This window comes from Doryrhamphus excisus, unplaced genomic scaffold (genome assembly GCF_037039965.1).
Source record: "Doryrhamphus excisus strain RoL-2023G ecotype Guam unplaced genomic scaffold, RoL_Dexc_Guam_v1.1 HiC_scaffold_24, whole genome shotgun sequence".
Lineage (NCBI taxonomy): Eukaryota > Metazoa > Chordata > Actinopteri > Syngnathiformes > Syngnathidae > Doryrhamphus > Doryrhamphus excisus.
This window is the reverse complement of record NW_027621862.1, coordinates 689,563-714,028: the sequence shown is the minus strand read 5'-3', so window position 1 is coordinate 714,028 and position 24,466 is coordinate 689,563. Positions and strand designations below refer to the sequence as shown.

Here is a 24,466-nt window from a genome sequence, read left to right as displayed (position 1 = left end):
CACAAGGCGCTAATCCAGTGACGCATCCCATCCCTCGGCAGACGTCTACGTACGGTGCAGCTCGGATTCATCCTGGAAGTGAGTTCTCACAGCGCGGATGTGGCGCTCACACCTTTGCGTACGTGTTAAATCCACGCGTCTCTTACAGTAGGAGACTAGGAGTCTTTATTATCCTATGTTGTAATATGGTGGTAATTTGGAGTCACAATGACTTATCTTTGTCTATTCACATCAGGGCTATGCAGCTGCCTTTTGATATTTATAATAAAAACAAATCATTTATAATTAAAAACAACATCTATATAAATTATATGTACATATATTTAAAGACAAATCTTTATGGTTTTATTATTGTTTTTAGTTTTTCTCTATTTTCCACGTTTGTTTATTTCTGCAGGCACGGTGCAGCAAGGCGACGGAGGATTGTGTCCGAGCGCTACCTTCTTGGCTCTGTTGGTCAGGGGAGGAGTTACGTTGTGGAACCACCGATCGCAGGTACTTGGGGAACTTAGCCAAATGCAATGAGCATCAATAAAAGCGCAAGTTTGACTGACAAATCCTTAATCCAATGTAGAATCTCAGCAGCTTCTGCTTGGACATCAACAGGTAGCAAGCAGCTGTGTAGCCACACATCAGTCACTGACGCTGTGAAACTGAGATAGGTTGGATTGCAAGGTGTGCCTAAAGCACTTATTGGCCGCTTCCAATAATGTTGCACACTCCCACCTCCATATTAATGTATTATTATTCATAGTAGCGCTGCCATAGTTCATAGTCTGCATTGGCTTCCCATACGGCTTTTTTCCCAAACCAGAAATCTCACATTTTAATCAACACTTTTTTTTCCCACCTTGTGGTTGCCAGTTGTAGCTAGGCAGAATTTAGGGGCGATAAAGAAGAAAGTAAAAAAAAAAAAAACGAGCATACATTTCCACACTGAACAAAGCTGTTAGTGGCCTATTCGTCTCCTGCTGAGACAAACAAACAAAACATTTAAATGCAAAGCTTCTGCACTGTTTGTGTTTTTCCCCCTCAGTGAGTTGAGCCTTCTTAACACAAAGTGTGTCAGGATGGAGAGAATGTTTGTTTCCAAATGATAACTAATCCTTCCCTCCAGAATTATTTGCCGAATAAGCAGGCTAAAAAAAAAAAAATGAACAGCAGGATATGATTGGGAAAAATCATATCAAAATCATCCGAATTCGGGCCATGTTTAATGGAGCTCAGTTACCGTGCAGGGTAGTTCTGCATCCTTGTTAAAAAGGTGTCATGCATGTCACTGTCACATCTGTAAAAATAGCGTTTGACGCACAAACGCTGCACGGTGTGGAGTGGTTAGAGCGCAGGCCACACAGCTAGGAGACCGATGTTCGATTCCCACATTCCAAAAACATGCTAGGTTAATTGGCGACTCCAAATTGTCCATAGGTATGAATGTGAGTGTGAATGGTTGTTTGTCTATATGTGCCCTGTGATTGGCTGGCCACCCCGCCTCTCGCCCCAAGACAGCTGGGATAGGCTCCAGCATGCCCGAGACCCCTGTGCGGACAAGCAGTACAGAAAATGGATGGATACTACATATATGTAGTATTTTATTTATATTTTCATATTACATCCATCCATTTTCTATACCGCTTATCCTCAGTAGGGTCACAGGTATGCTGGAGCCTATCCCAGCTGTCTTTGAGCGAGAGGCGGGGTACATCCTGGACTGGTCGCCAGCCAGTATTTTCATATTACACTGATATTTAATTACAAATTATGACAAATACTTCATAGCAAGAAATAGTATTTTCTTAATGTAGTTTTAACAAGTTGTAAGGGGGGGGGGGTCGTCAAAGTATGATAAGGACACAAATGGACTACAGCCCCTCATTGCTCATTAATCTAAAAATGTCTTTGATGCCAATTTATGGCCCATTCCACATTATAGACCTATTTACCCACCTTCTATTGACACCTCCCATCTTCAGTGCGTGTACAACAACAGGAACGTGATCTCACTATTTATTTTTAAACACCGCTCCTACGTGTGCCAACATCACCAATGAGACACCTGCACGTTGGGCTACAGTTGTTAGCATCTGTTAGCGCCGCGTCCTTGTAGGGGAGGGTTTTAATTTTAGAGCAACCAGATGGTGGACAAGAGGATTAGCAGGCTTAAGCCTTTGTCATCTGCTGCTGCTACACTGACAGTAGTGTGTGGCGCAGAGGCAATGTGGACCCCCCACCCCACCCCACCATGACTGTACATTTATCTATGATAAAGGAATAAACACTTCAGTTTAGAGGTGAAAATCTTTATTGAATGAGTTCCTTGATTAAAAAGAACGACAGTCCCTCAAAAACTCCGAACGCAAGTATGGAATTTCCTAAGAAATAAATAAGACATGTACATAAATCAACTGAAGCCACAAAAACCAGACACAGCCTCGATCGGTGAGACCAACATCATCAACTATTGTGAAGCATTTGTGGTAATGAATGCTAAACCGGTGGCTATTAGGAGAACACGTCTGCTGCTAAGATGTGACACGTCGCTGTGCTGCCAAACGGGGAAGGGGCGGAGCAAAGAATCCAAGCATTCACTTCCTTCTGCCGCCGCCGCCATTGGCTAAGATCATCACCATCCTCATGAATATGTTGAGTGTGTCCATGTAGATCCCCATACACCTACAAGACAACAATTAAGATCATTAACTTCCGCAAAGTAGATCATTCCATTAGTTTCACATCGGTCACGTCTTACGCGTTAATGGGGTCGTATTTCTGCACGCCGTAGAGGGGGTGCGTCTCTGCCCTCTTGATGACCTTCTGTGTGTCATAAAGGAGGAACATGCTGAAGAGGACCAGACCTCCATAGATGGCTACAGAGTACAGGCCCGCTCCAAACGCTGAGGTGGGAGGCAGGAACATGGAGCCTGTGGGGCGACGTGAAGACAATATGTCGGGGTCATCTTGAGCATCTTGAGTGACAAACTGCGATGCTCACCAATGGAGGAGGCAAAGACCACTCCAAAGCCGACAGCCAGGGGCCCGCCCATGTTGAGGAACTTCTCACTGGGGGCGCACATGGCCACTGTGGACAGCCCCCCCACGATCCCTGCCGTGTACCAGGCGGCCCTCATGATCAGGGGTCCTCCCAGGAGAGTGAGGGGAGCGACGACGGCGCCCATGACGCCTTTTGGAACACAAGCAAACGCCTCAGTTTGACCAATACTATCAGTATGCTGCCCTCCGGTGGCAACAAACCTGCATGCAGCATCCAAGCCAGGTGCTTGGGCACGGGGCTGTGTTCATAGGAAACGGACCTGACGAGGATGCCGGCACCAATCATGGCCGCAAAAGTGGCTCCGATAGCCTGGGAGAAAGAAAAGCCTCAACGACCTCTCCAATATTCGCCACCTCACGACAACATCAAAAGCATTTCACTCTATGATAATAAATATTTGTATTTTTTCTGCAGGGGGCCTCACCAGCCAGGATCCTCTCATCATGAGTCCCATGAGCGCGGGGGTCCGACTCACGGCGACCGCAGAGAGCGCTGTGAGTCCAACGCTGCCTGCAAAGTACATGTACGTGGAGTGGATCCTGTCCTTCACGTACTGAGGCCAGATCCTGCAAAGCGGAAGGAGAATACAGGTCAGTACTTGTGAAAAAAAATGTTATGTTTTGGGGTTTTTTTTAGAAATGAAGTTTTCTTACGCTGCTTTCTCAATGGCACCGATCTCATTGGACATGCCCAAGCCGTAGTAGCAAAGAGCTCCCAGTCCTACTGCAGCACCTCCAGCCAGAATCATTCTTCCCATGCCGTCAACTAAAACAAATGATCAGTTTTGCATGTTTGACACACTTAAAAGAACCTTTTTATTATTAAAAGGGCAGTTTTCTGACCTATAAATGTAGTTACAATGTTGTATTATCGTGTTAAAGGATGCCAAGTTTCAGATAATGAGGTTTCCACATTTGGAAGATGACTCTGAATGCTCAGTTTCCAATAGTTTTTTCCTAAAACCGGCTCACTGAGCTGGACTTTATTATATGGGCGTTCCCAGGTACAAGCCCTGCATCCCGCAAATACCCTTAATGACCAAATTTACACTGCCGATGTTGTGTCAAGATTGTCTTGAGTTCATACACGGTAAGTCAGGGGTCTCCAACCAGCAGCACCTACCCACTTTTCAAGTAGCTGTTATGTGATGGCGGGATCATTCACATAAAAATGCTTTGCTTGTATGTAGCACACCATTTTGGGGAAAACGCCCTGATTTGCAAGCTTGTTGCAATTTAAGGTATTTGGCCTACGTGAGGATATATTTACATAAAAGAGTAAACATTGTTGCATAGAGTGTACATACAGCAGAACAAGTGCAATGGAGATCTGCGGACCTCCTGCACTTACTTTTCAAAGCAGTGTCCGTGGCTGGCTCGAACGCAGCCTCCTTAATTTGGTCTCTGGCTGTCCTCACACGGCGGAAACCAAATCTGGCTTTTGAGGAAAACCCCTAAGAGGAAAAAAAACCTCAAGATTGTGTCAAGACAAGACATCCACCATCTGCATGATCACTATTAACTAGAATAATAATAACGCCAAAACTAACTTTGTTGTCAGGTACTGGTTTTTTTTTTTTTAAAAAAAAAGGTGATTCGTCCCGAGGTGATTCAACTCAACAACAACACCAAAAATCCCGGAACGTTCCCGTGTGGACAATGTACCTGCTGGGGCCGTAGCATAGTCGGACACGGCTTCAGGGCGGCTGATCTCAGGGCAGCCGAGCCGTTTGACAGCACCGGACGGAGCCCGACGAGAGGAAGGCTCCTCAAGCATGTCAGCCTTGCCACCAACATGTTGTCAGTCTAAACAGTGAACATAATCATTTATGTTAATCGAGAACAAAATAGTTAGCCACCTAGCCTGCTCATATCCCAAGCAACCGCTTTGTTATGTAGCGAAGAGACGTTAGCTAGCGTTATCTAACTGCGTAAGCTACGGCATCATCTTATTCATTAGACTTTAACCATGTGAGTATATCAGCTGTGAAATAATTTAAGTGACTTACTGTCTATAATGTTGTTTAGGTTTTACTCACGGAGTTCTGCGTATGTCTTTCACCTTACTAAACAGCTTCTGACGCAAGCTTTCAAGAGTTCATGAACGTTCTCGCCTTCGTCATCAAGATGCGACGACGTATAGCGGAAGTGGACTATGCGCCAACTTTCGCGCCGGAATGACGTCATGCAGCTCACAAACCCGGAATTCTAGCCTGCAGACACAGCTATCGTAAACAATCGCTTCTTAACGCGTTTTTTCCGCGACGTATGGCAACAGGCGAGGAGCCCGGACGTGACCACCGGGCTCCGGTTTGTCTGTGTGTCCTCTGCGGGCTTCCTGCTGCGGGGAAGTCCTCGCTGTCGAATACAGTTTGTCTCTCCGCAAGTCGGCGTGGATGGAGAGCCACTGTGGTGCAGTATGACGAGCTGATCCCAGATCAGGCTTTTCACGCCAGGGAGTCAGACGAGGTACAGTACAGTGAGTTTTTGTACTTTTAAAATGAGTAATGTGGACTAATTCGCCACATTTTCCAAGTATCTTAATTGAAATGAAGTCCTGGTACCACATTAAACAATTACAGGATGACTTTATTGGCTTTGTAAAGGCAAAAATAACGATGCAGAGCTAATATAATATTGGGTTACAAGCTTCCTTGCTAACAGGAAGCAACATGTAAAGCTAAGAGAACATACATTTGCAAGTATAAATATTACTTGCAGAGTACCCCAGTAAAACGAAAATAATGCTATGCAGTAGTAGTAGTAGTAGTAGTAGTAGTAAAGTAATAGGATTACCATTGTCATATTTCAATGTGCAAGTGTACCTCTATGCAGCTTTTCTTTGCCTTTTCCAGCATACAGAATGGAAGCTCCACCGACATGCAGTGCTACAGCGCATTGAAGACTTCCTGAATAATCCAAAAGCGCCGCTCGAGATTCCCGCCGGATGCAGGATCGACAGGACCGCGTGGGATCGATGCGTTAGAGCTCTTCTGGACCCCATCCAGCCCAACCAGGCGCCACTGTTGTTTCTACTGGATGACAACTTCTACTACCCGAGCATGAGATATGAGGTTTACCAACTGGCTAGGAAGCGTATGCATGTTCTTCAAGCATTCAGCAGAACCTCCTGTTGGTTCCGTCACCTCACTGGTTTCTATGCGTTTTGCAGATTCACTGGGCTTTTGCCAAGTGTACGTGCAGTGCTGCTTGGAGTCGTGCATCAGCAGGAACAAGAACAGGCCTCATCCCGTCCCCAGTGAGGTGATCGAGGAGATGGAGAAGCGTTTGGAGCGGCCAAATCCTAAGAAGAACCCGTGGGAGGCGAAGAGTATTTCAGTCAACGCGATGGACAACATATCAGAGTGTGACATGTAAGATAGAGGTGTCTTTCTTTTGAAGAAAATGCATAAAACTCTTTTTTTTGTGTTTCTGTTTTGCAGTCAAAGGGTGATGGAGCTGATCTGCTCGGCACTCAGCGACCCCTTAAGCCCAGTTGTGGATGACACAGAGCAAAAGGTTTATTCAAGAAGGATGCTCACTTTGGCTGATATGAATCAAACTCAGGTTGACCCCCCCCCCCCTTTTGCAGGAGGCTGACCGCCAAAAGTGCGCCGCCAACGTGGTTCACCAGGCTGACCAGGCCTGCAGACGTCTCATCTCTGAAGCCATGAAGAAAGCCAGAGGTAAGATGTGTGCCAATGTCGATGCAACATATACATTTGTCGTAGTTTTAACATAAGACCTCAGTATGGGCTCAAATATTTCTTATACTATACGCAATATAAAAGATGGGTTACATTGCGTTTGTCAAAGCGTCCAATATCCTCAATCGTTTCAGCAAACGGAGTATCCTCTGAACACATGAAGTCCTTGGCAGCTCAGCTCAATGAATCCAAAGCAAAATTTCTCTTAAATGTGCGCAAACATTTTCTTCAAGAGGCGTCTTTTATTGCAGAAGAGGAACTCGATGTGGAACATGTGATGAAGAGAACCATGGAACTTTTTGATCATGATGTACAGGAAATACTGTCAAAAATAATATTAAACGAGGATTATTTATGAATGGGGGCTGAACGGTGGTCGAGTGGTTAGCGCACAATTCCACCCTCGGCCATCTGTGTGTGCCATTTGCATGTTCTCCCCGTGCATGCGTCGGTTTTCCTCGGGTACTCCAGTTTCCTCCCACATTCCAAAAACATGCTTGGTTAATTAGCCACTCCAAATTGTCCATAGGTATGAATGTGAGTGTGAATGGTTGTTTGTCTATATGTGCCCTGTGATTGGCTGGCCTCTCGCTCCAAGACAGCTGGGATAGGCTCCAGCACCCTCGCAACCCTTGTGAGGATAAGCGGTAGAAAATGAATGAATGTGAATGGCGACAAAATGTACGTGACAAATGTGATGACAATGACATTTATTGTATTAAAGATTGTTTATGTCTACATGATCTAGTTTGTGTCTCCACTAGGAATAATGTAGTTATTAAAATATTTTCCGCTCATGAACATACTGCACCCAGAAAGGAAGTAATGCTTAAAATGATCCAAAATAAGCAAAATACTGTATTACATGTATTGTGAATGTATCTATTACTACATAGTCGTAGCATGGATATAAAACCATAGAACCTTGGAGGTTTTTCAATCGCAAGTTTTTTAACCAGAAAGGAGCCCGAGCATGAAGTTGTTTATTGCTCTGAAGTATGAAGTTTCATTTTTTTTAATAATTAAAATTACCTTTTTTTTTAACTGGCATTCACAGTTAATCCCTGTGATCAATATCGACTGACTTCTCTTATAGATGACCAGAATCTATAAGCAGCATAAAGCCCCGAGTGGAGCATCCCTAGTATGATGTTATCATTTACGATATTATGTAGTAGGTTATAAAAACAAAATAAGAACATTATTATTTGTTGTAAAATACTGTTCATTTGTGATTAAAGTGTTCCATGTGTAGCTGCCTGTGTAAAAAGTAGTTCCCCACAAAGAAATATCACCATCTTCTGGGGAAAAGTCCATATTTGCGGAGTCGGTCAGAGGTTTACATAAACTCTAATGAAAAAGAGACACTATTATGTTGATAGCACTTGGCTTTGTCAACAAACAACAGTACATGTACGTAAACTTCCTTTTCCTCTAAAGTGTTTATTTATACAGCAGGTCCGTTTGAGAAATATGTGAAACAAAGCAAGAAAATATTGAATAAATGTATTTCAAACGTGTACTAAAGTTTCCTGCTAGGTTACTTCTTGTGTTGTCCTTGAGCAAAATGGCACGCAAAGTCGTATTTGTCCGTGCACGTGTGTCCGCAGACGTTGCAGCAAAAAGGATGTTCATAGAGGTGGCAGCCCATGTGGATGGTGTACAGGATGTTGTCAGGGAAATGGATGTCACAGTGCGGGCATCTCTGTGGATCCTCGCGCTCCGGCATGGCGGAAAGCGGCGTGCCGGGCCGGCTGTTGCTGACACACAACGTAGCGTCGTGTGTGTCCAAACTGAGCGCGGATACGCCGGGGCTCCTGTGGTCTGAATTGGGGTATTCAGTTTTGGGCGTTAATGTCTGGACGCCGTTGAGGCACAGTGCGGCCCGTGCTCCCGTCACCTCCTGTATCACGATGGGTTTCTCGTCCCTGCTTGGCGACGCGTGAGAGGCCTCGAGGTTGGCTGATTGGAGTGACGCCAGCTGCTCTAGCGGGTTGTTGAACGTCAAACTGTTTGCTCCTCTGAAGTCATTCTGGACCCCCTTGGTCAGGTTCCTGTGCTCGCTGGCGGTCACATGATGGTGGTGCTTGTGAGGCATCTCATTGACGTAGTCCAGCTTGGGCGTGGCCACTGGCGGCGGGCTGAAGTTGATGAGCAGGCGGCGACCGAAGCCCAGCGAGCCGGTCCTCTTCTGCAGTGTGGCCAGGCCTCGCTTGCTGGCAAAAGACGGGCGCGCCACGCGTGTGGGTACCAGCTTGTGGCGCCGGCGGCGGTGGTGCGACAGGTTGCTGCGGTCGCTGCAGCGGAAGGCACACAGGTCGCACTTGTACGGCTTCTCGCCGGTGTGCGAGCGCATGTGAGCTTCCAAGTGGCGTTCGTATGCGGAGGCGAACGGGCACAGCTGGCAGCGGTGAGGCTTTTCTCCTGACAAGCACAGAGGAGGGGAAATTTACACCAAGATGTACAGTTGCTATTAAATATTATATTATTGTTAATTGGCCACTCCAAATTGTCCATAGGTATGAATGTGGGTGGGAATGGCTGTTTGTCTATATGTGCCCTGGGATTGGCTGGCCACCAGTCCGAAGTCGGCTGGGATAGGCTCCAGCACCAGTAGAAAATGAATGTTGCGATAGCATGCAGTAATTTTACCTTTAAAGCTTTAAAAAAATCTGTCATAAAAATCAAATGAAGGACGGCTGACCTGTATGGATGCGGATGTGCTCAATTAAACGAGCCATGCCTTTGTTAGCATAACTGCAGAAGCTGCATTTGTATTTTCCATCACAGGTCCTCTCCAGGCCGTCCATTTGCACATCTAACCCCTCTTCCAGAGGCAGGCTCACCTCCACGGATGGAGGATCCAGACCATTTTGCTCACTCCTTGGAGCCACTATTTGCAAAAACAAAACCACACAAGCTTAGATGCATACATAGAGTACATAAGATGATAGATCCATCCAGTCCTACCTGGCTCCTTCTCCTCACAAATAGAACCAGAGATCATGTTGACATGTTGGGTCTGCTGGGTCAAGTATTCTTGGAATTCCCTCACAAAATCCACAGGTTCTGTCTTTATCTCCTCCATTGTGCTCACTTTAATGTTGAAACCTAAACAAAACCAAACACTGAAAAAAATCCCAGGTGACACCTTTCTGCTTTTGTGTCAAATACCTGCTTTGACCGAGGGTGTCAATGCTAGCAAGGCGGCTAACGTTAGCACGCTATTCGGAGGCTTAGCGAGCTAGCGTGTCTAAACCACATCGTTCATTAAGACGTGTTTTAAGTACCACAGAACCTTTATCGTTCAGCTAGTATAACTTAAAAATTATTATTTATCCTTCATTGTTGACTCGCTAGTATGAACCGTTTGTATAGCATCGTCTCTTTCCGGGGGGGTATTCAACGTTGCATTCAAATGTTATAGGAAATTCAAAATACACTGTTTACAAACCGTGATCATTGGGATGCCGGTGACACTTTTAGCATAATGAAAATAACAGATTTTCTTACTTTTAGGAAACCTCACAATATTAATGTTAATAATTTTATCAATAATGTGTAATAGCCATTGAATGTCCTACGCATGTGTGACATTTAAACGCAGCATCGCTTTCGACCCGTGTGCTTATAAACAATTGTGTAACATAACATGGCTGCCGCGGTGAGGAACCTGGCAAAGGTAAAACACGACAATAACTACATTGCGTCATAACATGTCAACGTTTGTAGTTTTGTAGCTTTTCTTCCTGTTCTCCGTTGCAATGACCTCCCCGGAATGATAGTTATATAATCTGTGGTGTCGATACCACGATTAGCATGACTGATGCTTCTTCGGGCGGCTAGCTAGCTTTAAAAGTAACTTCTTCACAATAGAGACAAATTATTGTACTCCAATCGTTGGAATAAAATTATTTAATTCATGTTTTTATTAGTCCTGTAGGCAGTTCACTCGCTCATGGGGTCAATGCCAGACGACATGGAGGAGCAGAAGCACCCAGTCTGCCCCAGATCCAGTGCAGGCAGCCGGGCTGGTTTCCTTCCCTCCCTTGCAGTCCTACTCAGAGGAGGAGGGCATGATGAGGGAATCAGGTGAGTTGATGGACGGCTATACAGTAGGATTTTGTACACTATTAATATTTTTGTTTGACAGTGAGAAAGTATGCACAGGAGCGAATTGCTCCCTTTGTGGCGAAGATGGACGAGGAAGCTTTAATGGATGGAGAAGTGATCAAGTCTCTCTTTGAACAGGGTGTAAGAGCCTTTAACATTGCATGCATGTAACTGTATGTGTTTTTTTTTTAAGCTTTATTTTTATTAACAGCTCATGGGGATCGAGATCGACGCAGAATACGGCGGCACTGGCTCCACGTTCTTCTCATCCATTTTGGTCATCGAGGAGTTAGCCAAAGTGGACCCTTCTGTGGCGGTGCTGTGCGACATCCAGAACACGCTGATTAACACGCTCCTGGAGCAGCTGGGCACCCCGGCTCAGAAGGAGAAGTACCTGAGCAGACTTTCCACCAACATGGTGGGACACACACAGAAGAAAGTTTGATTCCCTCATCATATCCAGCAACGCTAGCATTCTATCTCGCATGCAGATTGGCAGCTTCTGCCTGTCTGAGGCCGACTCAGGCAGCGACGCGTTCGCCATGAAGACGCGTGCGGAAAAACACAAGGACTATTACGTCATCAACGGATCCAAGTTGTGGATCAGCAATGCGGAGCAAGCCGGAGTATTCCTGGTGATGGCCAACGCCGACTTTGCAGCTGTGAGTAAACTCCTAGCATCACGATAGCATCCTAGCACCATGTCGTACAAATCACACTTCCTGTGATGGACAGGGCTACAGAGGCATCACCTGCTTCATTGTGGACCGGGAAACTGAGGGCCTGGAGATCGGCAAGAAGGAGAATAAGCTCGGGCTGCGCGCCTCCTCCACCTGCCCACTCAACTTTGACAACGTCAAGGTACGAGCAGATGTTATTACAGCATCGAACAAGCTAATCAGGCAACTTCTAGTCATGTGCGCGTTGTGATGAATTTTAGGTACCGGAGAAGAACATTTTGGGTCAGGTGGGTCACGGATACAAATATGCCATCGGAATGCTCAACGAGGGCAGGATCGGAATTGCAGCTCAGGTATGAAGCAGCTTTTCAGCATCGTTAGAAGGCCGCTTTGCATGATGACAAACTTGTGTTCCAGATGCTGGGTCTGGCACAAGGCTGCTTCGACCACGCGGTTCCCTACACCAGACAGAGGATGCAGTTTGGAAAGCGTATCTTCGACTTCCAGGTCATAGACTCTCACGGTTGCAAAGTGGGGCCCTAACAGTCTGTGACCCTAACAATGGATAGAGGGGTTGACTTTGTTGTTTTGCGTTCCAGGGCATGCAGCATCAAATCTCCCACGTGGCGACGCAGATCGAAGCCGCCAGGTTGCTGACGTATAACGCCGCTCGTCTGAAGGAAGCTGGGAGGCCTTTCATCAAGGAGGCCTGCATGGCGAAGTACTTCACGGCCGAGGTAAGACCAAGGTCAAACTCTTACCATACCAATGACTTCAGTAACGATATTAAACCCAGGCGCTTGTTTGACTTGTTTTCATGTCCCTCAGGTGGCAACGTTAACCACGTCCAAGTGCATCGAGTGGATGGGGGGAGTGGGCTTCACCAAGGACTACCCCATTGAGAAATACTACAGAGACTGTAAAATCGGTAGGTGCACGCTACGGTCTGGATTAGAATTAGATTACCCATACCCAACCTGAAATGCCAGCATGGCGTGCTGCGGCATTTTAAAAAAAAATTGAAAAAGATTTGCCAGAGGTCACACAAGCAGCTCGGACCATGCACCCGAATACAGTGCACCCTGCTTGAGCACACTAAGTGCCTCCCACCGCTCTATGCTCCTGATAGTAATGATATAGCAGTAATGTCATGATGCTTGATTAGGACAAATCAACAGGTACAGTTAGTCAAATCCAAATTAGTTTGACTCCGCCTTACTAATTGGTGGCACAAACTCCAGTTATCGGTATCATATTGGTCTTGAGAAGTCGAAAGAAGTTTGTTCTTTCGCAAAGTTGTAAGTATTTTGCGTTGTTTCCCTGTGCAGGCACCATCTATGAAGGCACAACAAACATCCAGCTCTCCACCATGGCCAAGTTTATCGACAAGGAGTATGACAATTGAAATGATCAACCCCAAACTGCACTAGTAATACACCACCGTGTTACACCCTCCTAATAATGTGTGTCATAGGGCGTTTCTAGCAAAACATGGATTTATTGTTACTTTCATTTTCTCCCCATAAACTACTTTGCGTGTGTGTATAGATTTGACTGTAAATGTTATTATAAGTGTACAGGTCTTTATTAGAATTTTGCAGTGCCTTTGCAGTGCCCTATCTCATTAAAAAGCACTGGAATCCCAAGTTGTTACTAATTTTCGTCGCTAGATGGCGGTATTACTCTATAGGACATACTCATTGGGAACAATCAGAAAACCTCATAGAGTTAATAGGAAAATTCCTTTCCTTTCCTTTTAATAGTGGTTATATGATTTTACTAGATGTACCTTTTAATGGCCAACGAGGGCACAACCCATATATCCATAATACAAATGGAAGCATGTTAATGCATTCATGATGTGAAATACTTTATGAATCATCTTGACTGCTTGCATGCTTTTCCCAGAAAATTCTGTCCATCAGCACCACTGATAAATAAGTAGAACAAACCTGTACATATAAAAAAACAATCTCACTTGTGTACCAAGTAAAACAAAAACATCTATTGTGGTCAAGTATAACTTAAGTTCCATTTACTAGTTTTTTTCAAGGCAAACAATGTGTATGTTTTTAAGTAAATTTAACAAATATGTTTCACTGTGTAGAAGGTTGACAAAATCCAATTTGACTGCTCCCCTGCACACTTGCAACTCCATTTTTGTAGTTCATAAGGCTATGGACTATGATGAATATAGTCCTGCAGAAAGAATATAACATTTAAATGTCAAATGAGTAGATTGTGTGCATGTAAATGAACATTAAATGTTACAATACAAACAGAAATCACTTACATATTCTATATTTCAATAATAAATAATCAAATATTTGTGCCCATTTGGCCCTGTGGTCCCTTTGTGTACTGATATAGTAATTATTTAATGGACTGGCAGGTGATTGTGGTTAAGGGGAGAAAAACCCTAGAACGAGTGTGACCTCTTTTAATCTAATTGAATAATAAGGGTCCACAAAGCCCCCCCTTTTGGAGTCTTCTAGTCCACTCCAGCGGTGTGGACTCCATCCAATCCCATTTGCTCATGTCCCCGTCCAATCACAAGGACAACAGAGGCTGTTTTAACTGGGATGTCATCATTTGTGTCATCATTTAAACCTCAGAAAGTTCTCCTCACTCGCGTCTCCTGGATACTTTTGGATCGTTAACTTCCTGTATGTTCTCATCGCTGCTCTCCTGCGTCCACTTGTATGGTGATCCGGCAGCTGCTGGAACTAAACGGTGATGGCGGACTCTGCCGGTGCTCCAGAGACACGCCAGTCCCCCAAAGACGCCATCAAGTTCTCGATCAAGAACCTGCTCAACATCGAGGACCACCAGACCCCCGCCTGCAGGCCCAAGACTTACCTGCAGGGCGGCCCGTCCAAAGGGCTCCTGGAGGGGAGCTTCTTCTCCAGGCTCGCCGACTTGTCTCTGCCGCGCTTGGAGCTGCCGACTCAGCGGCTCGGTCTGTCGGCTTCCCCCTGGTGGTACCCGCTCACCCTCGGTGGGCACCTGAAAGCAGCAGGTAAAGCATTCAATACATTACAATACTGTTGGGGAACTAGTTCACATTTTAATTAACATTTTTTAATGGATTTTATTTGTGCATAATTTAAAACAGCTGACAATCATGCAGGTTTCACATTACGTAATTATTTAATATTGTGCAGAATTGAACAAAACTAAGATAAAACGAAAAGTGACTTCCTGCATGGTGCATGTTACACATTTTCATTATCAATATTGGCAATATTATATTTAATATGTAAACAAAGTTTTAACGAAAGGTGACTCAAAATGATATAGAAATAGAATAGAAATGAAATAGTATCACAATCATTTTAATGAAATGAAAAAAACACACATTAAATGTAATTCTGCAAGAATCTGGATCGTATTTTTTTAAATAAATACACATTTCACGATGATTTAATAATGTCCAAATAATCCCACATTGCATTGACAAAAATAATCACATCTTTATCCGTCATGATTCCTAATTGCAGGGTCAGACAAGGAGCAATTGTTGCTGCAAGAGAGGCGCTCCCCCAACCCCCCCAAAAGTGAGCAGGACCCTAAAGAAGAAAGTGCAGAAGATGACGAAAGCGACCAAGACGAAGTCAAAACCAAAGAGCCGGACGACGACTGGAGGAGGAAACCCGACAGCGACCCGGCGGACTCGGACAAGAAGCAGTGCAGAAAGAAGAAGACCCGCACCGTGTTCTCCAGGAGCCAGGTCTTCCAGCTGGAGTCCACCTTCGACATCAAGCGCTACCTGAGCAGCTCGGAGAGGGCCGGCCTGGCCGCCTCGCTGCACCTGACCGAGACCCAAGTCAAGATCTGGTTCCAGAACCGCAGGAATAAGTGGAAACGGCAGCTGGCGGCCGAGCTGGAGGCGGCCAACCTGAGCCACGCCTCGGCGCAGAGGATTGTGCGGGTTCCCATCCTGTACCACGACAATGGAGCTCCGGAGAGCAGCGGCAGTCCGGCTGGGAGCTCCCCCGGCAGCCAGGCGTCTCTCCTGGCCTTTTCCCACCACATGTACTACCCCCATCCGGTTCCTCTACTGAGACCTGTTTAACACACGCCTGTACTTTGCCCATTTTGTAGAGTGGATGCTCTTCTTTTATGTCCCAGACCCTTTTTAGGAATAATCATCTTATTTGTCATTAATGCTCCAAAATGCTTGTATATATTTTCATGTGCAAGATTATACATAATGTATTTTTAAGACTCTTGTGCTTGTGTTTACGTTATATTGTGGGATTCGATATTTTCATATTTCTTAATTCAATGGTGCAATACAATTGTCTTGATGTTATAAGGCTTCATATGCTTTGACAATGGACAATCAATCAACATCATCATCACGGTAAATAAAACCACTACGAGGCCAAAAAAGATAACTTTTCTCTTATATTTTTATTGAAATCCTCTATGTTGACCCAGTAAAGACTTGTTCCAAAAACGCTTACCTTTGTGATGTACTGGAAAAAGATATAATAAACTGAAAATGGGACATCTAAACAAACGAAACATTTATAACTTATAAAATTGTGATTTTGTATAATTAAAATATGTTAAAACTATGTAGTGATTGTGTATTCAACCTTATACGAGGTGACCTAAACCTTCAAAATACGCATGCGCAAAGACCCAAACAGGGTCTCGCTGTCCACAGTCACATGATCCAGCATCTCAACAACAGAAGGGCTCTTCGGAATCAATTCAACCAATCAAAATCTCAGGCGGGCGTTCAAACTTCGTTTCAGCCAATCAGTGTCAAGCTAGCGCTCATAGCTATCCCTGACAGCATTTCCATTCCCAGGCGGTTAGCCGGTTCTCTCGCGTTCACATCGAGAAGGTTTCTTTTGGAACATTTTGCTTTCCGGAAAAAAAAACAAAAATACAGACGCACGATAACAAAAGAACATCGTTTGGAGATTTCACTAACAAACGTGGGTAAGTGTAAACTGTCGTCATAAAAGGCTAATAAGTAACAAGCGTTAGCTATTATGGGTTAGGTCTAATTCCTGGATGTGCTTTACGACAAAAGGCATGTTTTCATTTAAAACAAACACCAAGACCAGAACGGTAATGGTATTGCAGTTACAGTATAAACATACGTATACTGCATCTTTTTGTCATATAAGTTAAATGCATATTACCAGCTTTGGAGCTGCAGTTTACGAGGGTTGGCTAACTAGCTAGCTTCAAGTGTATGTTGGTTAGACGGTCCCTTGTTCAAATGGTGGTTCCTGCTTTTGGGTTTTGGTTGTTATGATATGCAGTAGTAGTATCGTAGTATAGTAGTAGTAGCAGGGAAGACAGTGGCGGTGAAGCAGTTTTAGAAAAATAAAGAAATGCTTTTTCTAACCAGCTCACCTGAAGCATGACTTATAAGAACTGGATATATTGCTAATTGTGTGTGGTTAATTTATGGTAGTCTCATTTTTTTCTTGATTAACCCCATCTAAAGGGGACTTATTATTAATGTTTCCCCTTTGTATTGAGTTGTGGAGAGTAGCTACACACAATAACCCGAACAGAAAGGTTTGTAGATGTTCCAGAATCTGCACCTATTCCAGCTGCTCCTTCTATGCACATTCTATAATGCTACACAGATGACCGCTTACTTACACAAAATAAACACAAGGCACTGATCAATGACACTGTTACTTACAGTTTGCACTTCTGACTCTTGACCAAGTGACGTTGCAAAGGCATCCAACCTGTTGAATTGCTCTTCCGTGCAGATCATGGTCTCCAGTGAGTACAAACTGAACCAGGGGCCTGAGGATGGCATCTCGGCGGTCAAGTTCAGCCCCAGCAACTCTCAGTTCCTGTTGGTTTCTTCGTGGGACTCCACGGTCCGCCTCTACGACGTTGTCGCCAACACCATGCGGATGAAGTACCAGCACGAAGCCCCGGTTCTCGACTGTGCTTTTTTTGTATGTCAGGGGCTCAATTAAAAGCGTCATTAATCACGTTTGAACATGGTGACTTGGAATCTCAATGCAGCGTCTACTCGTAGGATCCGACTCATGCTTGGAGTGGAGATCTGTACGCAAAGTTAAAAATGCACGACTTGAACACGGACCAAGGTATGTCCTAACCTAATTGCTACTTCTTACCCTTTTAAAGTGGAACCCCGTTATGTCGCCCAACTCCGGCGTCAACAATGTATAAAATGTGATGTGGGATGGAAACTGTGCTCCAGATACAATAGTGGGAAAGCACGACGCTCCCATTCGTTGCGTGGAATACTGCCCGGAGGTGAACGTGATGGTGACGGGGAGCTGGGACATGTCAGTTCGACTCTGGGATCCTAGGGCACCCTGCAACGCCGGCACCTTCTCGCAACCTGATAAGGTACGTCCGGAATCACATCCTTAGTTGAAGAGTCTTGTGTTGTGTGTCCCATCTTATTGGATTATTGACATGTTTTCAACCGCGTCAAAGGTGTACACAATGTCGGTGGCTGGTGACAGGCTGATTGTGGGCACAGCAGGAAGACGCGTTCTGGTGTGGGACTTGAGGAACATGGGCTACGTGCAGCAGAGGCGAGAGTCCAGCCTGAAGTTTCAGACCCGTTGCATCCGGGCTTTCCCCAACAAACAGGTGCACCTGGGACCACAACTAGCGAGCTGGACCGCTAACTGTTGGGACGCGCTAACATCATTTTTTTATTTCTTTATGGCAGGGCTACGTCTTGAGTTCCATTGAGGGCCGCGTGGCAGTGGAGTACCTGGACCCCAGCCAGGAGGTTCAGAAGAAGAAGTACGCCTTCAAGTGCCACAGGCTGAAGGAGGACGGAATGGAGCAAGTTTACCCCGTCAACGCCATCTCTTTTCACAGTGTACACAACACCTTTGCTACAGGTACTGCTATACTTCTTACCATGTTTACTTAACTTTTTAACTTTTTTTGGTCCATACCTATGGACAATTTGGAGTGGCTAATTAACCTAGCATGTTTTTGGAATGTGGGAGGAAACCGGAGTACCCGGAGAAAAACATGCAAACTCCTCATAGAACCGATGCCGCTCACTGGAGTAACAATACTGACCTTTTTTGGGGCCTTTTATTATGTCCAATCCTCAGATTATGCAGACACCCATATAAGAGTATTTATTGCGCAATGTGTGTCACTGGCCCACCAACCCACTCCTCTCACTTCCTCCGTCCTTCTGTCCAGGCGGCTCAGACGGCTTCGTCAACATCTGGGATCCGTTCAACAAGAAGCGCCTGTGCCAGTTCCACCGGTACCCGACCAGCATCGCCTCGCTGGCCTTCAACAACGACGGCAGCATGGTCGCCATCGCCTCGTCCTACATGCACGAGATGGGCGACATCAACCACCCGGAGGACGCCGTCTACATCCGCCAGGTCACGGACGCCGAGACCAAGCCCAAGTGATTCCTTCCGCCGCCACAGAGCACTTCCACGCGATTTGTTACGCCAGTCTCCATATCCTGCCTTTTCGGCTTTTTGATAAACTCAATAGAAGCTGAAAATGACCCCCCCCCTTTTTTCTACTGTACTGAATGAATGCAAGACCCCCCAAAGGTGGTTTCATCTTACGGCTCCACACTTGGCAGGTTTTTAAGGTCTTTTTTAGCATAAAAGGACGAGTAGAAAAGAACACTCAGTGGCTTCCTCTCCTGTTTTTGTGGTCCACGTGTCATTCTTCATCCATCTTTGACGCCTTGGTCCGCTGGCATCAAGTGTATATATTCACCTTCTCTCCTTCTTTCCAATTCAGCAGATTGTCCGCTTCTTCTGTGTTCTTTTCTTGATCTCCATTTTCTTCTCAGAAATCCTATTTGCTTCATTAAAAATAAAGTTTTGATACATTTTTTGACTTAATTGGCTTTTGTTAAGGTCATCATCAAACTTCTAGTTAGGAATGTGTCCTGGACCACCTGCGTGACCCAGACGGTGACCGGCGCTGATGGGACATCAGCGGACTAAACCAGAACCCGTTTTACTGATGAGGAAGACTGGAGTAATCGCAGTAGTCTGTGTCCGGCAGACGGGGATAACGGTCACAACCGAAATTATGATGAAAATGATTATCACAGTAAGACCAACAGGACCCCCCCCCCACCCCCCCCACCCCCCAGCTTGTCAATTGCGTCTAAATAGAATTTGTGAAGCCCTTCAGCCCAAAGCAGAGAAGATAAGAGCTGGAAGTCAATGATTCCATTGAAGCAGTAATGGCTTCTGTGGGTTCCTGCAGCATCCTGGAAATGATTAGCCGGCTTTGTTGCAGTAATTCTCCTGATTGTGGTCGGCTGATCGGATCAAAGCCTAACATGAAATGGCATTTACGCTGCTGCCTGTTTGCCGGACAAAAAAAAAAAATCATTGTAGGATTTTTTTTTGTCTCCGTTGGTAGTGATGCTCTGCTCCTGTCAGCAAGTTGGATACGTTCAGGCTCCACTGTAACATGGGAAATCCTGTTCTTCAGCTCGGGGGGAGAAGTTTCTCCAGCTTGATTGCTGAAAATGTCCATATGTCCACATATTTTATCTTATATTTTTATAAATAAAAACCTCTAACAGCATTTAATCGTTTGATATACATGCTCTGATCATGCAATAACCAGTAAATTAATGATAACTCGGGCTGTCAAAGTCAATGACGCGTTAACGGAAGTTCCCTTTAATGGTGGCCATTTTTGTTGTGCAATTAGTGCACTCCTCATGTTTGACCCTCGGCCCCCACCGTAGTTTGATTGAAGCATGGTAGCTCACTTGCCACAAGCTGGAACTAACATTGATGGGAAATGGAGAAAGAGAAGAGGAAAGTTAGCGTTTTGACGCTAACTTTATAAATAATCCATCCTGGCATCCTGGCAGATGGACCAAAGTTATTTGGATCTACTGTGGCTGTAGAGAGACCGGAGACCGGAGCAGTGCAAGTATTGTTTTTATTGTCATATACAATAACCTTGGCATAAGAGTGGCCCAACATCTTTACATCTCTTCTGGTTTTTGCATTGAACCGCCAGCTAAATTGATCTTCCAGCTGCCTTTGACGGCCTGTCAATCAGATGACCGTGACTCAAGTCCATTGTTTAACTAGAGTTAGCCATTTAACACCGAACCACCACAATGATGACATTAGCACTCAAATCATCAGATCTTATACCTTTATGCATTCCCACATCGTGTCAACATTCGGGATCGAGTATGAGGTGAAAGAAAAAGGGGTAAAATCCATCTAAATCATCCATAAATCCCACTTTGGATTGGAGAACAATGCGTAGGTGCGTTCAATGACCGTCAGAAAAGTAGGACAAATCGCAAAAACTGAGGAAATAGTTAATATTGTAATAAAATAATATTTACTGTAATATGATGATTAATTTCTATGTATTTCAATGTGTTTTAAAAAAGAAATGAAATGACATTAGGTTTGGAATTTGGATTAAATATTTTATGACTATTGCCTGATGTTTTAGGTATTTTTATTTGTACATTTCATGAAGGAAAGGTGCATTGTGACAATTCTTTAATAATAATCATTTCTGAATGTTCATAAATAGGCGTTTTTACAAAAACATGTTTGTGTGTTTCTCATTTGCTCACATTTTGTATTTGCTAAAACGTTTGAGGGCGAGTTTAAGAGCTAATATGCTAATAATGAAGAGAAATAGTAATAGAAAAATATGCTTGCTGACTGTATTTTTTTAAATAATGGCCCAAAGTTCCCAAATTAATGTCCCTTTACATAAAATTTGATGTAATTATCGTTGTAGTTGCACATCGAATCGTTTACCACAAAGATATTTTCCCTCCTTATAATAGATTAAAAAAGCTTATTTCTATCTGTGATTAAATGTGATTAATTGTGAGTTAACTATGGATGAATGTGATTAATCACGATCAAATATTTGAATCCACAGCTCGATGAGGTGCTACCTATTAAGAACGACTGCAATCCCGGTGCCTATCTGACTTAACTTTATTTGATATGTTTGTTTTATTTCCCGACACTTTGTTAAACCAATGGACTGAACCAATGTTGTCGTTATTGGTCAACATTTATTTGTACAGTTTGGAAGCGGATTTTACATGCAAAAATCAGATGATTGACATTGTGTCTATTTGTCACATACAAAGTGCATGACTTTTTCTGTCTGAGTACCCAACCATGGAATCAATAAGAGAAAAACCATTAACGGCCATGATTAACCTTTCCAAATTTGGAGAAGTGCAGCGCTTTTTGTGTGTGTGTTTTGAGTCCGATGCAGATGAGGCGGACTAATGCACGTACACAGATCAATGCGCCTGTGTGCCAATGTTTTGCGTGCCACTAATTGTCCGCCATGCACACATTATAACATTATTGACGTCTCTTGCCAGGGGCCATTCCATTTGGCATCACGCTTTCGGGGGGACAGCGGCGACACAACGGTGGAGGCCCGTCTCTCTCTTTAAGCATCGATCATCATAGCTTGCCGATAATGTGGCGCCTGACACATTTGACAACATTATGCGCCGTATGGGTCAGAGGTCGGGGCTAATGAAACAGAGCGATGGAAGTTTAACCTTGCTAAGCAGGCTGTCAGGGTTGGGAGGCGATTGTGTTGCAGAAAAATAAAAAGAACCACGTAAAGCGAGAAAAAAGGCATGCATTCAAATACATTTTCATTGCTCAAGTAAAAAAAAAAGAGTAAATTTTCCCCACTTTGTAAAACTACAAACACCAATACAGGTTCACTATCATGAGCTTTGAAAACTGTATTCATTCATAACTCGATGCAGTCTATTAGGCAAACAATATGCATATTTTTTTTAATTTTGGTCATTTTTGAGAAAAAACGACATACTAACCCCTTACGTTTTTTCTCAAAAATCACCAAATCAAAATCTGGCATTTTATGCCATTTTTGGATGCTTCTGGGCCCCCTGTTGAGTGTGTGTGAGGTTTCCACCTTTATTTTTGACAGAAAAGTGCTTTAGAAGCAAGTTGAAAAAAATGAGAAAAAAACGACATACTAACCCCTTACGTTTTTTGTCATTTTTTTTCAACCTGCTTCTAAAGCACTTGTCTGTCAAAAATAAAGGTGGAAACCTCACACACACTCAACAGGGGACCCAGAAGCATCCCAAAATGGCATAAAATGCCAGATTTTGATTTGGTGATTTTTGAGAAAAAACGTAAGGGCTTAGTATGTCGTTTTTTCTCATTTTTTTCAACTTGCTTCTTAAGCACTTTTCTGTCAAAAATAAAGGTGGAAACCTCACACACACTCAACAGGGGACCCAGAAGCATCCAAATATGGCATAAAATGCCAGATTTTGATTTGGTGATTTTTGAGAAAAAAACGTAAGGGGTTAGTATGTCGTTATTTCTCATTTTTTTTCAGATTCATGGTGCCCGGGTACGAGGTTCAATACCCGGTCAGGGCAAGTGCAGGTCATTTTGTCATTTGTCCAGTTCCAGCACCCATCGTAGTCATCACCTCCATTACAACATCATGAATGTCTGCCAGCTGACTAGCTCCATTGGTAGCACCGCAGATTCATGGTGCTGGAGTACGGTGTTCAAATCCTAGTCGGTCCAAAAAAAAAAAAAAAAAAGTGATAGGGTGTTGCCTTCCCAGTCGGCACAATGAGGGGTGTGTGTAACTTCCCCCCTCAACTTGAAATTATGCGGGATCCTGCCTCCAAAATGATCCCGCCTCTAGAGGGATTGTTAAATAAATATGTGCCTCCAACTGGATGAAGTCAACATAAAATGAGAAGTAGGTGGAGTTAAATGGGCGAAAAAGCGTATAGTGGGGGTTGGCCGGAGGGGAGGAGGGTGGCGAGGTGGGGAAGGGGGGGGTGGGGCATGGCGGTCGTGAGGGAGGTCGCGCGTGGGGTGGATAGGCATAGTCAGCTGGCTTTTAAAAAAAAAATTTTAAATCTTTAAATAAAATTTTTAAAAGATATTCTTTTGTTTGAACAACCAATGCTGGGATTTGAACCAAGAACTCCGACACCATGAGACAGCCGTGCTATCACCTGGGCCACAAGGCCAGCAAGTATGCCTTGTGATATAACGGAGGTCATGAGTACGATAGGTGCTGGAGAAATGTTAAAACAAGTAACAACTGCAGTTGCCCTTACCGGGTATTGAACCTCGCTCCCCTGCACCATGAATCTGTGGTGCTACCAGTTGAGCTATCCTTCTGGCAAGCACTATGATGTTATAACGGAGGTGATGACTACAATAAATGCTGAACCTGTGGAAATGTTAAAACAAGCAACAACACTTGACCTCAGCGGGTATTGAACCTCGCTCCCATGCACCATGAATCTGTGGTGTTACCAGTTGAGCTATCCATCTGGCAAACACTATGATGTTATAACGGAGGTGAGGACAACAGTTCCCCCGCACCATGAATCTTCTGCTTTACATTATGTCAAAAAAAAGTCATAAAGTGGCAGTGTTAGAGGTGGCGGATTTTTGCCAAAAAATTTTCTCAAAAATGACCAAATCAAGATCTGGCATTTTATGCCATTTTTGGATGCTTCTGGGCCCCCTGTTGAGTGTGTGTGAGGTTTCCACCTTTATTTTTGACAGAAAAGTGCTTTAGAAGCAAGTTGAAAAAAAACCCATCCTGTTACGAGCAGCATCGTAACTTCAACCACGTTTGATGAGCTGCTTTATCATGTGACTTGTATTTACACTTTTATTCCAAATTGCATTTATTTGTCCCCAGCGTCTGAACTGAACCTTCATCGATTCTGCTTCCATGACGACCTCCAGCTGGTGGATGCGTTTACCTTGTTCCATGCTCAACATGTTCTCGGCCTCGTCTCCAAATTTGTGGCTGTCATCTCCTGGTCCTGCAGACACGCCGCTGCTGCTTCCTTTCAAAGAAGACGACTGATGCTGGTGCTCACATTTGGAGGAGAAGGAC

At 44.3% G+C, this 24,466-nt stretch overlaps 6 protein-coding genes across 13 annotated transcripts; 4 read left to right on the top strand and 2 right to left on the bottom strand.

The window, feature by feature from the left end:
• Window positions 1-2,284: 2,284 nt before the first annotated feature.
• Window positions 2,285-5,216, bottom strand: ghitm (growth hormone inducible transmembrane protein). Of its 2 annotated transcripts, none has more exons than XM_058062160.2 (9): window positions 5,091-5,216; window positions 4,717-4,857; window positions 4,403-4,505; window positions 3,706-3,817; window positions 3,477-3,618; window positions 3,253-3,361; window positions 2,993-3,181; window positions 2,750-2,921; window positions 2,285-2,673 (listed from the first exon to the last, which is right to left on the bottom strand). In XM_058062160.2, exons 2-9 carry the CDS (start codon window positions 4,846-4,848, stop codon window positions 2,586-2,588), a joined length of 1,047 nt encoding a protein of 348 aa, XP_057918143.2. In that variant the 5' UTR covers window positions 4,849-4,857; window positions 5,091-5,216; the 3' UTR covers window positions 2,285-2,585. The 2 variants fall into 2 exon arrangements, with proteins under 2 accessions (XP_057918143.2, XP_057918142.2); XM_058062159.2 differs by having other exon boundaries at window positions 5,061-5,195.
• On the top strand, window positions 4,520-10,047 carry pstk (phosphoseryl-tRNA kinase). Of its 5 annotated transcripts, XM_058062161.2 has the most exons (7): window positions 4,520-5,022; window positions 5,126-5,520; window positions 5,907-6,147; window positions 6,224-6,425; window positions 6,495-6,570; window positions 6,644-6,737; window positions 6,893-8,320. In XM_058062161.2, exons 2-7 carry the CDS (start codon window positions 5,320-5,322, stop codon window positions 7,114-7,116), a joined length of 1,038 nt encoding a protein of 345 aa, XP_057918144.2. In that variant the 5' UTR covers window positions 4,520-5,022; window positions 5,126-5,319; the 3' UTR covers window positions 7,117-8,320. The 5 variants fall into 5 exon arrangements, with proteins under 5 accessions (XP_057918144.2, XP_078644947.1, XP_078644950.1 ...); XM_078788821.1 differs by having other exon boundaries at window positions 4,520-5,520; XM_078788824.1 differs by lacking the exons at window positions 4,520-5,022; window positions 6,893-8,320 and adding an exon at window positions 9,549-10,047.
• LOC131109800 (zinc finger protein Pegasus-like) lies at window positions 7,440-10,160 on the bottom strand. Of its 2 annotated transcripts, XM_058062158.2 has the most exons (4): window positions 9,933-10,160; window positions 9,729-9,869; window positions 9,463-9,651; window positions 7,440-9,182 (listed from the first exon to the last, which is right to left on the bottom strand). In XM_058062158.2, exons 2-4 carry the CDS (start codon window positions 9,844-9,846, stop codon window positions 8,299-8,301), a joined length of 1,191 nt encoding a protein of 396 aa, XP_057918141.2. In that variant the 5' UTR covers window positions 9,847-9,869; window positions 9,933-10,160; the 3' UTR covers window positions 7,440-8,298. The 2 variants fall into 2 exon arrangements, with proteins under 2 accessions (XP_057918141.2, XP_078644946.1); XM_078788820.1 differs by having other exon boundaries at window positions 9,729-10,160.
• A 123-nt stretch (window positions 10,161-10,283) lies between these two features.
• acadsb (acyl-CoA dehydrogenase short/branched chain) lies at window positions 10,284-13,627 on the top strand. Its single transcript, XM_058062157.2, has 11 exons — window positions 10,284-10,440; window positions 10,694-10,850; window positions 10,912-11,012; window positions 11,083-11,289; window positions 11,363-11,533; window positions 11,607-11,732; window positions 11,812-11,904; window positions 11,969-12,058; window positions 12,151-12,288; window positions 12,380-12,479; window positions 12,880-13,627. Exons 1-11 carry the CDS (start codon window positions 10,411-10,413, stop codon window positions 12,954-12,956), a joined length of 1,290 nt encoding a protein of 429 aa, XP_057918140.2. The 5' UTR covers window positions 10,284-10,410; the 3' UTR covers window positions 12,957-13,627.
• Window positions 13,628-13,662: 35 nt separating this feature from the next.
• On the top strand, window positions 13,663-16,076 carry hmx3b (H6 family homeobox 3b). The gene is made up of 2 exons (XM_058061965.2): window positions 13,663-14,570; window positions 15,052-16,076. Exons 1-2 carry the CDS (start codon window positions 14,288-14,290, stop codon window positions 15,624-15,626), a joined length of 858 nt encoding a protein of 285 aa, XP_057917948.2. The 5' UTR covers window positions 13,663-14,287; the 3' UTR covers window positions 15,627-16,076.
• A 245-nt stretch (window positions 16,077-16,321) lies between these two features.
• On the top strand, window positions 16,322-19,362 carry bub3 (BUB3 mitotic checkpoint protein). 2 transcript variants are annotated; one of them, XM_058061766.2, is made up of 7 exons: window positions 16,322-16,503; window positions 17,302-17,496; window positions 17,580-17,649; window positions 17,766-17,917; window positions 18,008-18,166; window positions 18,249-18,426; window positions 18,743-19,362. In XM_058061766.2, the coding sequence occupies exons 2-7, from the start codon at window positions 17,305-17,307 to the stop codon at window positions 18,961-18,963; spliced, it is 972 nt and encodes a 323-aa protein (XP_057917749.2). In that variant the 5' UTR covers window positions 16,322-16,503; window positions 17,302-17,304; the 3' UTR covers window positions 18,964-19,362. The 2 variants fall into 2 exon arrangements, with proteins under 2 accessions (XP_057917749.2, XP_057917748.2); XM_058061765.2 differs by having other exon boundaries at window positions 16,323-16,507.
• Window positions 19,363-24,466: the final 5,104 nt, after the last annotated feature.

What these genes read in the sequence shown, in the direction of transcription:
- pstk (XM_058062161.2), top strand. Translation starts at nt 5,320, where the DNA reads ATGGCAACAGGCGAGGAGCCCGGACGTGACCACCGGGCTCCGGTTTGT. An exon ending in TTACCAACTGGCTAGGAAGC is followed by an intron (nt 6,148 to 6,223) that starts GTATGCATGTTC and finishes TGCGTTTTGCAG; the next exon opens with ATTCACTGGGCTTTTGCCAA. An exon ending in TGGATGACACAGAGCAAAAG is followed by an intron (nt 6,571 to 6,643) that starts GTTTATTCAAGA and finishes CCCCTTTTGCAG; the next exon opens with GAGGCTGACCGCCAAAAGTG.
- acadsb (XM_058062157.2), top strand. Translation starts at nt 10,411, where the DNA reads ATGGCTGCCGCGGTGAGGAACCTGGCAAAG. An exon ending in TCAACTTTGACAACGTCAAG is followed by an intron (nt 11,733 to 11,811) that starts GTACGAGCAGAT and finishes GATGAATTTTAG; the next exon opens with GTACCGGAGAAGAACATTTT. An exon ending in CGAAGTACTTCACGGCCGAG is followed by an intron (nt 12,289 to 12,379) that starts GTAAGACCAAGG and finishes CATGTCCCTCAG; the next exon opens with GTGGCAACGTTAACCACGTC.
- hmx3b (XM_058061965.2), top strand. Translation starts at nt 14,288, where the DNA reads ATGGCGGACTCTGCCGGTGCTCCAGAGACACGCCAGTCCCCCAAAGAC. An exon ending in TGGGCACCTGAAAGCAGCAG is followed by an intron (nt 14,571 to 15,051) that starts GTAAAGCATTCA and finishes TCCTAATTGCAG; the next exon opens with GGTCAGACAAGGAGCAATTG.
- LOC131109800 (XM_078788820.1), bottom strand. Translation starts at nt 9,846, where the DNA reads ATGGAGGAGATAAAGACAGAACCTGTGGATTTTGTGAGGGAATTCCAA. An exon ending in TTGTGAGGAGAAGGAGCCAG is followed by an intron (nt 9,652 to 9,728) that starts GTAGGACTGGAT and finishes TTTTGCAAATAG; the next exon opens with TGGCTCCAAGGAGTGAGCAA. An exon ending in GCACATCCGCATCCATACAG is followed by an intron (nt 9,183 to 9,462) that starts GTCAGCCGTCCT and finishes TGTGCTTGTCAG; the next exon opens with GAGAAAAGCCTCACCGCTGC.
- ghitm (XM_058062160.2), bottom strand. Translation starts at nt 4,848, where the DNA reads ATGTTGGTGGCAAGGCTGACATGCTTGAGGAGCCTTCCTCTCGTCGGG. An exon ending in GGTGCCATTGAGAAAGCAGC is followed by an intron (nt 3,619 to 3,705) that starts GTAAGAAAACTT and finishes TCCGCTTTGCAG; the next exon opens with GATCTGGCCTCAGTACGTGA. An exon ending in GGCTTGGATGCTGCATGCAG is followed by an intron (nt 3,182 to 3,252) that starts GTTTGTTGCCAC and finishes GTGTTCCAAAAG; the next exon opens with GCGTCATGGGCGCCGTCGTC.
- bub3 (XM_058061766.2), top strand. Translation starts at nt 17,305, where the DNA reads ATGGTCTCCAGTGAGTACAAACTGAACCAGGGGCCTGAGGATGGCATC. An exon ending in GGGCTTTCCCCAACAAACAG is followed by an intron (nt 18,167 to 18,248) that starts GTGCACCTGGGA and finishes TCTTTATGGCAG; the next exon opens with GGCTACGTCTTGAGTTCCAT. An exon ending in ACACAACACCTTTGCTACAG is followed by an intron (nt 18,427 to 18,742) that starts GTACTGCTATAC and finishes CCTTCTGTCCAG; the next exon opens with GCGGCTCAGACGGCTTCGTC.